This window comes from Bison bison, unplaced genomic scaffold (assembly GCF_000754665.1).
Source record: "Bison bison bison isolate TAMUID 2011002044 unplaced genomic scaffold, Bison_UMD1.0 scf7180017864077, whole genome shotgun sequence".
Taxonomy (NCBI): Eukaryota; Metazoa; Chordata; class Mammalia; order Artiodactyla; family Bovidae; genus Bison; species Bison bison.
Window position 1 is genome coordinate 2,698,659 of NW_011494649.1, and position 12,012 is coordinate 2,710,670.

Here is a 12,012-nt window from a genome sequence, read left to right on the forward strand (position 1 = left end):
TGGGGGGGTGACACTTTCAACCCACTGCATAGTCCAAAAGGGTTTTTTCAGTAATTCAGAAAAATTCTAAGTGGTAAGAAAACACTGTGACCCAGTTCTGATGCCCAGTTTGTGTTTTCCAAATAAAAGAACCAGGGCTCCTTGAAATAAATAAATGTTTCCAGGTTTGAGGTAGTAAATAAATGAGATATGCCTCGAACATTGTCTTTCTAATAGAGCTCAAGGAAACTTTCAAAGCAGTGCTAGGATTATAACAAAAAGTCTCAAGCATCAACAATGCATTGAACAAGAATCAACTATAGATTTAATAAGAATCAACAATAGATTGGGTTCCTTCTAGCCAAAAATGGAACAATTTAAGCATCAAAAGGGGTAATAATATTCAGTAACTGTGAAGAGGGACAGTCATTGAAACCTGTCAGATTTGTCAAAGTTCATGAGTTCATCATGCTACCTTATCAGTAAGTAAATAAGCAGACTAATTGGTCTGTTTTAGAGGATGCTAGGAAGTTAGCTCACTTTTTAAATTTATTTTTTAATTGGAGGATTATTGCTTTATAACATTGTGTTGGTTTAGACTCATTTTTAAAGCCAATATATGAAAAAAGATACAAACATCTACCTTGCCTTTTTTATATAAGCTATACATCAAGGTAATTGAAAATGTACATCAAGGTAAAGGAAAGTTCATTTCTTATAGAAATATTTCAGCAAGTAATTGAAAATTATGGAATTTGAACATCAGCATTTTGTAAATGAGCATCACAGCATTTAGGCAGTGATCAGTAAGTGCAAGTGAAAGTCATACAGTTGTGTCCAACTCTTTGTGACCCCATGGAGTATACAGTCCATGGAATTCTCCAGGCCAAAAGACTGGAGTGGGTAACCTTTCCCTTCTCCAGGGGATCTTTCCAACGCAGGGATCGAACACAGGTCTCCCACATTGCAGGTGGGTTCTTTACCAGCTGAACCACAAGGAAAGTCCAAGAATACTGGAGTGGATAGCCTATCCCTTCTCCAGCAGATCTTCCTGACTCAGGAATCAAACCGGGGTCTCCTGCATTGCAGGTGGATCTTTACCAACTGAGCTATCAGGGAAGCTGTTATTAAATATTTCCTTATGGAAGTAAGTACAAATATGCAATAGTGTGATGAAAGGAAAAAAAGAAAAAGAAACCCAAAAAACAAAACCTGCATCCAGTTAAGAAATCTAACTACTAATTTATAAGACATACAGAGACTGAGATGCATGTTAAGTGACAACAAGGAGGTAAATCAGCAAAACATAGAGACCACAGACAAATGACCTGATTTCTTCTGTCAAAAAATTGGAGAGAGTTTAGAAGTGGGAGTGGGAGCCTGTGGATTAAAAGAGATGATAGAAACATTGAACCAGTCACAACTGGATTATTTGGATCCTTATTCTAATATGTTGTAAAAGGAAAGTAAAAGATAACTTTATGGACAGTTGGAGAAAATTGAAGATTAGGTATTTGGTAATAAGGAGTTATTGGATGTATTTTGTTTATTGATATCTTCCCCCACAGAACATATCTTTTAAAGTTAGTTATCTACTGAAATAGATATGCATGAATATGATAGGATGTTTATAGTTTGCGAAACTGGGATATGGGTATAATCAGATTTCATTATAATGTTCTATTTTGTGTGTGAAATTTTCTGTAATTAAAAAAAAATGTACCCTGAGAGTTTAATTGGCCATTATCCTCTCATAATGGTACATAAATAATTCAAGTTCTTAAAATAAACTTGAATGAAATATAGTATATTAGCTTGTTTTTGTGTGTGTGTGTGTGTGTGTGTGTGTTTTCTCGTAAGTTTTAAAGTTGTGAATAGTGATTGTTTTCTATGTGGCATTTTCCAGAGTATCAAGGTAGTAATGGTAGTTAAGTACTTAGTATTTGATTGTCTTTGGCTATAACTACCTGATAATAAAAAGGTAACTGATCTATGCCTGTAACAAACAGCAGAAACAAAGAGATGAATATAAAAGTAAAATAACTAAAAGTTAACAGTTACTGTTCTGTAGGTGTAATTTTTAATACTTTATGGAATGTTCAAAATCATTCATAATTATAAACTTTAAAACAGTTTTAAAAGGCTAAATATCTTGGCCAGATCACAGAGTTGGAGCAGACAGAATTTGATCCAGTCTTCTACTCCATGTCTAATGCCTCTTCCCACTATGGAATATTGCTAAAGCATGATTTTGTTACTCACCATAAGCCTCTCACTTTGAGGTTGTCTACAATCTTTATAATTCAAATTATTGCCTTTTTCTAATGGCTTGATATAAAGAGCCGAATGTCTGCTCCCTACTTAGCAGACCAGTTAACTTTATTTTGTGTATCCTTTCAGAAATGTAATAGATAATAGTTTTTTATTTCTTAGACTTAAGTTTGTAAAACATAGCTTCAGGAATAGCTGTAGAGCTTGAGTTTTAACCTTGAATTTTTGCATTAATTATGAGGTTTCTTAGAAACCTTAGCACTTTGTTTTATTAACAAAGGGCCTCATTAGAAAATTAAGAGAATCTGTAAGTGTTACTCGTAGTTGTCTCAAAAGTTGAGGGGCACTAATGAATCTGTCATGCAAGAAGGAAGCAACCTTGGACTCTTAAATGTAGGCATTTGAACTGAGAAAGGAATTAAGATGAAAGGTATGGTGAAGGTAGAATTAGTGGGAAGTTGTGCAAATTAAGTACATTTTAATGTATTTATCCAGTTAGACTGAGTAGGAACCATGGTTGCCCAAAGGACAATTTAAATTTATTTTTATGAAAGAACTTCTTGAGGAAATATTGTGTTTTAATGGTAGATTTCAGAAGCAGTGAGGTTTAGTATCTAATTTTTTCAAGTTTTTCAAAGTGAGGAGGGGCTGTTCTTTGAATATTCATGTGTGACTTTCTCTTTTAGGTTATTATCTTTATATGATATGTACTAAAACTAATGAATAGAGTGTATGAAATTGTGAAATTCTTTTATTTGGATTAGAAATTATTAGAATAATTAGAATTAATTAATTCTAGAATATAATTAATTAGAATATAGTTAAAACTCCAGCAGGCCTAATAGATAATTTTTTTGGAAGTTGAGCCATTTGGGTTTTGTATTAGTTTTTCTATTAAATCATCTGTGACTCTGATATAATTGTATAAACTTTACTTTCTTCATTTAGTGAACATGGTGTTGTCTCACTGTATTGTAAAATGTTAGCATACCTTTTGACAAATCTGATAAGAAAATGTCACTCTCGTTCTTTAGTCATACTAGATAACTGAGAGTTTCTATACTTCTTTTTTTTTTTTAATACCTCCCCTGTTCTTGGAATGAACATAATAGTCTTTGATTTGGGCTAATAGTTTATAACTGATACAGTTTATAAAAAGTATCCCTTTTTAAGACATTTCTTAATGGACTACTTCCCTAAGTACATACTAAATCCATGTAATTATGACTCTGTTAATTTGGAATCAATTAATCAAATTTTAATTGGGTACCTGCCAAGTACTACTGGGCTCTAAGATCAGAGCCTTTATTATACTGGTTTGTTTTACAGAAAAAGATGTTGTCATTGAAACGTCTTTTCAGATACACTAAATTAAAAAAAATAAGTTTCAGGTAAGCATAACAGATTGAGCACTTGTTTAATTCTCTGATCCCTCTCAGAACCCTATAGAAGAGACCATAAAGGAATCAAAATAAAAATTTAAGCCACAAAACAGAACTGGAGAGGACAGCTGATGAAAGATGTCCACAAAATAGAAGCTTGAAAATGGTTGTTTGAGGTGCATATTAATAGTAAACTGTCTTAGTAGAAAGCTGAAACCCAAACCTCTCATGGAGAGTGACATTGAGAATCAAATCAGTTCACACACCGTGGAACCTTAGTCTTTGGTCTGGGGACCTACGTTATATCTGAAAGCAGGTGTAGAGGGTGGTGCTGAAAACAGAATTGGTTAAAATTTTTAAAGGAGCAGTTTATCCTGCAGATTTTTGGCTCTACAGGGTAAGGGAGTCTACCCAAGCAAACAGGAGGCTTACTGTCTAAATGAGTAATTAAATCAGATTAAACTCTAGCACGAATGAGGGTAGAGGAAACAACAGAGTAAAGAGAAGGAAATTCAAGCAAATGTTGAGGTCTCTACCTCCCTACCTATGATCATTTCCCAAAGCTCTTGCAGTGTTGCTTGTTCCTAAAGTGAAAAAGATAGAAGGTATTGATATCTTCCAGAATACTGCGCCTGCTTTAAAAGACTTGGAGATACTGCCATTTGGAAATTTTTGAATGAAATAGCCAGGTCTCTCTGCTTTATCACCCTACAGTGAAACCCATTGAAAGGCACTGACCACGCATCCACATTGTTCTCAGTCAGTATCTTAGTGCTCCACAAACAGTCAGGGACCACCAGAGAGTGAGGGAGCCTCCAGGTAATAGAGATGGACACATAGACAAAGAAAAGGAACCTGATGGAACAAACCCAGTGCTAGGCAACAGGGAGTTATGTGAAAATTAATATCCTCAGAGATAAGAGAAGGAATATTTCATTAATGAGGTAAGAAAAGACTAAGATAAGAAACGTTTTGGAAATTAAGAATATTATAGCTGAAGTTTAAAAAGTTGAATGGAAGTAGAAGATGAGTTGTAAACAAGGAGTGAACTACACTGATAGAATTCTAGACTCTGCATATATTTGAAGAGTTTCTAGAGAGAGAAAACAGACCATGTGTAAAAGAATGTTGCCAATAACAGGTGAAGCAGTGGAGCACTACCTTAATTATTATCCTAGAAATTTAATATACAACCAAACCATCAGTCAAGTGTTAGGGCAATATAAAGATGTTTTTAAATACATTAAGAGCTCAAAAATTCACTCTCAAACATCCTTTCTCATTATATTGGAGGATATGTCTGTGTCACTTAATGAGAAAGTAAACAAAGGAACAATGTGAGACTCAGAAAAATGAGTTCCTAAAAGAAACAGAAAAGGAGGGAAAAAACCATAAGAAAATGCGTTCTGACCCAGGTAAAAGGGGGGATTGTAATAGAGGACAGTCCCAGAATGACAGTTGAGCAGCAGCTTTTAGAGAGTTAGCAGTTCAAATTGGAGCAGGGCAGAGGAAAAGTGTTTCCAAGAGAATGAGGAACAAACCTGATGGATGAATTGATGTATTTGAATGTATTAAGAGATCTATACTTTTGTTGTAGAGTTAGTTCAATTAATGACAGATAATACGACATAAAAACAAGATGACACCACCCTTATGGCAAAAAGTGAAGAAGAACCAAAGAGCCTCTTGATGAAAGTGAAAGAGGAGAGTGAAAAAGTTGGCTTAAAGCTCAACATTCAGAAAACTAAGATCATGGTATCTGGTCCCATCACTTCGTGGGAAGTAGATGGTGAAACAGTGGAAATAGTGGTAGATTTATTTTGGGGGGCTCCAAAATCACTGCAGATGGTGACTGCAGCCATGAAATTAAAAGACGCTTACTCCTTGGAAGGAAAGTTATGACCAACCTAGACAGCATATTAAAAAGCAGAGACATTACTTTGCCAACAAAGGTCCAGCTAGTCAAGGCTATGGTTTTTCCAGTGGTCATGTATGGATGTGAGAGTTGGACTGTGAAGAAGGCTGAGTGCCAAAGAACTGATGCTTTTGAACTGTGGTGTTGGAGAAGACTCTTGAGAGTCCCTTGGACGGCAAAGAGATCCAACCAGTCCATCCTAAAGGAGATCAGTCCTGGGTGTTCATTGGAAGGACTGATGGTGAAGCTGAAACTCCAATACTTTGGCCACCTCGGGCGAAGAGCTGACTCATTTGAAAAGACCCTGATGCTGGGAAAGATTGATGGCAGGAGGAGAAGGGGACAATAGAGGATGAGATGGCTGGATGGCATCACTGACTCGATGGACATGAGTTTGGGTAAACTCTGGGAGTTGGTGATGGACAGGGAGGCCTGGCGTGTTGCAGTCCATGGGGTCACAAAAGTCAGACATGACTGAGCAACTGAACTGAACTGAAAGACAAGAAAAAGGCGTCATTAACCATAGGAAAAGGAAGAAGTACAAAAAAAGTAATTGTAATTCAATACATGGTCTTGCTGAGAATGTTTATATAGTTACTATAATGCAACATTGCTTACATTAAATGTTGGTATTTCAAAAAGAACATTTGGAGACTTCCCTGGTGATCCAGTGGTTAAGATTCTGTCCTTCCCCTGGTGGTGTCAGTTCCTTGTGTTGCACAGTGCAGGTAAAAAACATTTGTGGAAGAGCAGAAGTCTTATCTTCTGGAGAAAAAAAAAAAAAATTTTTTTAAGGGAAATACCTGAAACCAAAAATAACAAGGTAGAGTAGTGTCTATATCTTTTTCAGTTGTGTCCAACTCTTTTGTGACCCTATGGGCTGTAGCCCTTGCTCTTCTGTCCATGGAGTTCTGTTGGCAAGAATACTGGAGTGGGTAACCATTCCCTTTTCCCGGTGATCTTCCCGACCCAGGGATTGAACCTTGGTGTCCCTGTTTACCGTCTGAGCCACCAGGAAAGCCCAGAATAGTATGAACATGTGATGGGTGCTTTGGTGGAGCTGAATTAAGAATGAGAATTGCTGTAATGTTTTTAAGTCCAGAGGTGCTGTTTGCCTTCTTAAAGTATGTATATGCATTACTTTGATAAATATGAAAAGATGTATCACTGTTGTCCAAAGGATAGATTAGTAAGTGAACATGTGAAATGATCTCTAGGAAACCACAATTTAGACAAATCCACAATTGGAACTGCTCGATAATTACCTGAGAATTAGCCAGAAATATGTGAAATATCTTTGGGACTAGATTTTCATACTTCGCATTGGCCAGAAAAGTAACAGTTCTTCCCATAGAGAGCGTTGGGAAATGGTGGCTTCCCAACAGAGGCTTCCAAGTGGAGGAATGCTGTGTAAACTGTATGTACTCCTTCAGTATTGAGTGAACAAAACCTGATCGAGAACAACTCAGCACCCTTAGGGCTTAAAAACTGCAGTGTACCTACAGTGTAGCAAATCTCGGTTTAGTTGAATGAAATTGTTACTTCTGAGATTGTGGTTGGGTACCTATCACATTTTTATTCCTGGCTTCTTTAATCATTTAAAAAAAAATCAGTATCATCTTTTAAATATATAATGAGGGGTAAGAAGATAAATTCCTGGAACTCCATCAGCACTCCTTTCCCCAGTCAGTTAAGTCGCTCAGTCGTGTCCGACTCTTTGCGACACCATGGACTGCAGCACGCCAGGCTTCCCTGTCCATCACCAACTCCCGGAGTCCACCCAAACCCATGTCCATTGGGTCGGTGATGCCATCCAACCATCTCATCCTCTGTTGTCCCCTTTTCCTCCTGCCCTCAATCTTTCCCAGCTTCAGGGACTTCCCAGTGAGTCGGCTCTTCGCCCGAGGTGGCCAAAGTATTGGAGTTTCAGCTTCACCATCAGTCCTTCCAATGAACAACCAAGACTGATCTCCTTTAGAATGGACTGGTTGGATCTCCTTGCCATCCAAGGGACTCTCAAGAGTCTTCTCCAACACCACAGTTCAAAAGCATCAGTTCTTTGGCACTCAGCCTTCTTCACAGTCCAACTCTCACATCCATACATGACCACTGGAAAAACCATAGCCTTGACTAGCTGGACCTTTGTTGGCAAAGTAATGTCTCTGCTTTTTAATATGCTGTCTAGGTTGGTCATAACTTTCCTTCCAAGGAGTAAGCGTCTTTATTTCATGGCTGCAGTCACCATCTGCAGTGATTTTGGAGCCCCCCAAAATAAATCTACCACTGTTTCCACTGTTTCTCCATCTATTTACCATGAAGAGATGGGACCGGATGCCATGATCTTAGTTTTCTGAATGTTTAAGCTAACTTTTTCACTCCTTTCTTTTACTATCATCAAGAGGCTAATTGTCTTTGCTTTCTGCCATAAGGGTAGTGTCATCTGCATATCTGAGGTTGTTGATATTTCTCCCGGCAATCTTGATTCCAGCTTGTGCTTCTTCCAGCCCAGCGTTTCTCATGATGTACTCTGCATAGAAGTTAAATAAGCAGGGTGACAATATACAGCCTTGACGTACTCCTTTTCCTATTTGGAACCAGTCTGTTGTTCCATGTCCAGTTCTAACTGTTGCTTCCTGACCTACATACAAATTTCTCAAGAGGCAAGTCAGGTGGTCTGGTATTCCCATCTCTTTCAGAATTTTCCACAGTTTATTGTGATCCACACAGTCAAAGGCTGTGGCATAGTCAATAAAGCAGAAATACTTCTTCTGGAATTCTGGAATTCTCTTGCTTTTTCGATGATCCAGTAGATGTTGGCAATATGAAAATGTCCTCTCCCCAGTATGAAATGTCATTTGTTACAGCTGTTCTGGGTGGGACATGTGTGATAATAGCATGAAACCAAACAGCTGTTGTATAGTAACTTAAAGTTAGTATGCTGTTTAGTAGAAAGTAGGCTATTACCAACTGGACTGACGAAAGAAACCCAAAATACTTATAATCTTGCAGTAGCAGGAACTTGGCCTCCCAGTTAGGCTGATTTATTTTGAACAAAGTTAGATTGGCCTTTTTGAGACAAGCTTGGCTGAAGATTGAAAGACCAGTTATCGTTTGTACTGTCTACCCAGAGTTCTGAGGAGAGAGCAATGGCAGTACCAGCAGCAGTGTATTGCAGACAAGTGTATTCATAAGTGGTGATGACTAATAAAACAGACCTTATGGTAAAGAAAAACCAAGAGCAGTAATCTTTAACAGTTTTTGTGGTTAGCAGGAGCTATTTGTCCCTTATCTTTCTTAACCTGGAAGAACGTATCCATAGAAATGGACATGTAAAACCAAAAACCAAGCCATAAGCAATACAACCAAAAACGTTGCTATAGCAGAAAGCTGTTTTAATAAGATTTCTACTTTTCCTAATTCCATACAATTTGAGGAGGATGGTGAGGGTACTTGTTGAAGTTGGTGATTAAATGGTACTTTATGGTTGACAAGAGCTTGTGGTTTCAGTTCCCCTGGTCAGCTCCTACTTGAGGTGAGTTAATAGTGCCTGTTGTTTAGGTCGTAACTGGAAAGGACATATAAAGTGTATTGATATTAAATAAATTGATTTCTTTTATATGCTTCATATTACAAGACAGTTTAAGTTTGCACGTAGTGCCAGAACATATTGACTAAAATTTTGGTACTTAATGTTCTAAGCTTAGCCATTTTACATGCTTCACTAGTTTTCTGTATTGTGGCCTCTTATATTTTCCTTTTGTCTGTGGCTTACCAAGATAAAACTAGCATTTGGAAAATATATAAATGCAGTTACTATTATTTTAAATGCAATTTTTATACATATTTTAACCTTCTCTTATCAATATGCCAGTATTAGTACTGGTTTAAAACCTTTTAAAATAAAAATTAAGGCAAGATCTTTTTGTGTCTTTGTACAGGAAACTCTAAATACAGTGAAATGGGAGGAAAGAAAAATTCAATAATAAAGACAAACAAGGTTTGTTGAAATAAAAAATTTTTGTCTTAGATAATAACAATTTATGGTTGTTTAGTACATAACTCTGGTGCCTCAGGTACATCAAAATATTTAAATGTAACTATGTCCTACCTATTACAGAAGGGTGTTTTTTTTTTTTTTTTTGCTGTTTCACCAACCTCATTTTACTTTTCTAGCCTCGAAGATCAAATCCATATACAAATCAGTGCTTCAGAAATTTTTTCTCCAATGTCTTTTCTTCTAGTAGTCACACTGGAGAATCTTCTTTTTCCCGTACAGCTTACTGGTGAGTATTTTTTACTTTCAATTGATTTTTTTTTATATATTTGATGTTTTATTTATTGCAGTTAACTTCTGGTAGAAATTTAAACTTGGCCCAACAATGTTATGAAAGCCCATGTTGTTTTTTGTTTTTGTTTCTTTTGGAGAATAAAGAGAACCTTATTTTGTGACCGTCTATTATTCAGTGACTGCTGTGGACTTCCCTTTTCCTTAATAATAAATTAAGTTGTACACAAGGTTTTTATATGATAGAGACGTAGGTTAGTTGTTAAGCTGTTAAATTATGGGGGTACCCTTTCAGAGTAGACCCAGTCATTTTTTAATCCGTTGTGACTGTATGATAGATAATGTGTAGATATTTGTGGAATTTGAAGATTAAGTTGAGGTTTAAAAATAATGGACCTGGTTGAATAAACGAGACAGATTAAGATTGCGATTTAACTTTAAAGACTGGCAGGGTACCAAAGAAAACAATTACATTTGAGTAGCCTTTTAAAAAACTGAACTCTGCCTATTTTGGGTTATAAAAATAATCATGCCTCCTTTATTTTCTTCCTTTGTCTTGTGCATAGTTTCAGATGGCAAACTATTGCACTTAGAATTTCGGCTAAAACTGCTCTTTGCTTTGGTTCATGGGAAGGAAATAGCGCTACTTCTTTTTTTCAATAATAATATTTGTCTGATTTGACTTTTTAAAAGTGGTTACAAGTCAGATTAGTTCCATTTTTATTTGTAATATAAAAGTTTAAGTTACTTTAGGAATTGGTCCATTTTGAAAAGTGTTTAGATAGAAAAAGTTTCTTTCTTTTTTTTAATGTTACTTATAATGCTGGATATGAAAATTTCTGTTACTTATGATATAACCCAATTGTTATTCTGAACTTAAAATTTAAAATTTTGGAATTCTGATGAGGATCTAAAATTTATCTTTTAGTACAGAATTTATAGAAGTCAATGAGATCAGTGCTTTGATTAGGCAGAAGAGACAGGAACTGGAATTGTCATGGTTTCCTGATACATTACCTGGAATTGGAAGGTAAAAAAAATTGTTTACTAAAATGTTTAAATGCTAATGTGTGCATAAGATAATAATATCTTACATGCAGAGATATTCAGTAGTTATGTTTCTAAGAAAGTTTTGTTCAATTAAACCTTAGTGTTTCTGATGCCTAATGAAAGGTCTCTATTTAAGGAACCCCTTGAAAAATAAAGAATATTGTATTTATTTGTTTAATAAATGTAAATATTTGATTTCTTTAACAAGGAGAACACCTAAATGATAAGGTTCATTGTTAGTAATAGCATTCAGATCTTTCATCCTTCTGTTATCTTTTTCTCCATTCCAGTCTTCCGTGTGTGCTGTTAGCTGAAGCATTGCTTTTGTCATGACACTTCCATCTCCGAAGTGTTATTCTAAACAACTGCTTGATCAAGTCCCTACTTTGCCCTGGCATTCATGACTCTCTATATAGCCTAGCCTTTTCTCTCTTAGTGTAAGCCTTGAAACTATTAGCACATTGCTAGCTAGGTACATGATATGTACTTAAATCAAGCTCCTCTGTAAAGATTAAGTTCCTTGCCAGAGTTTTGTATTCATTCCTATAACTTTTATATATCACTGTAATGGAGTTCTGTATAGAGCCTTCATCCTCTAGGAGTAACAGTGGAATATAAATATGTAAAATCAGACTAAGTCCAGATATGTAAAATATGAAATTTTCCCTTAGAGCTGTATGTTTTTGTGTATGTGCAAGTTACACAGTGTTTTTCAAGCTTCTTTCGTCCTCCAGAATCTCACCTTAGACTGGATGAAATAGTCTTTTGTTAGGAGACCTGACTGAACAAATACGAGTCAAGAGTAGGAAGAAGCTGACAGTGGATTCGGTGTGACTGCAGTAACTGGAGTCTTAGCATGGGAACACCAGAGCACCTGACCTGCCTCTTGAGAAACCTGTATGCGGGTCAGGAAGCAACAGTTAGAACTGGACAGGGAACAACAGACTGGTTCCAAATAGGAAAAGGAGTACGTCAAGGCTGCATATTGTCACCCTGCTTATTTAACTTCTATGCAGAGTACATCATGAGAAACGCTAGGCTGGAAGAAGCACAAGCTGGAATCAAGATTGCCGGGAGAAGTATCAATAACCTCAGATATGCAGATGACACCACCCTTATGGCAGAAAGTG

General features: G+C 36.4%; 1 protein-coding gene across 2 annotated transcripts in view; it reads left to right on the forward strand.

Annotated features, from left to right (window-relative positions):
• The window catches only part of SCAF11 (SR-related CTD-associated factor 11), an 86,182-nt gene that overhangs the window by 63,229 nt on the left and 10,941 nt on the right, over nt 1-12,012 (forward strand). For both annotated transcript variants that reach the window (XM_010837535.1, XM_010837536.1), the window contains exons 8-10: nt 9,486-9,544; nt 9,721-9,830; nt 10,761-10,862. In XM_010837535.1, the coding sequence (XP_010835837.1) occupies nt 9,486-9,544; nt 9,721-9,830; nt 10,761-10,862 (271 nt within the window). The remainder of the gene's footprint in view (nt 1-9,485; nt 9,545-9,720; nt 9,831-10,760; nt 10,863-12,012) is intronic.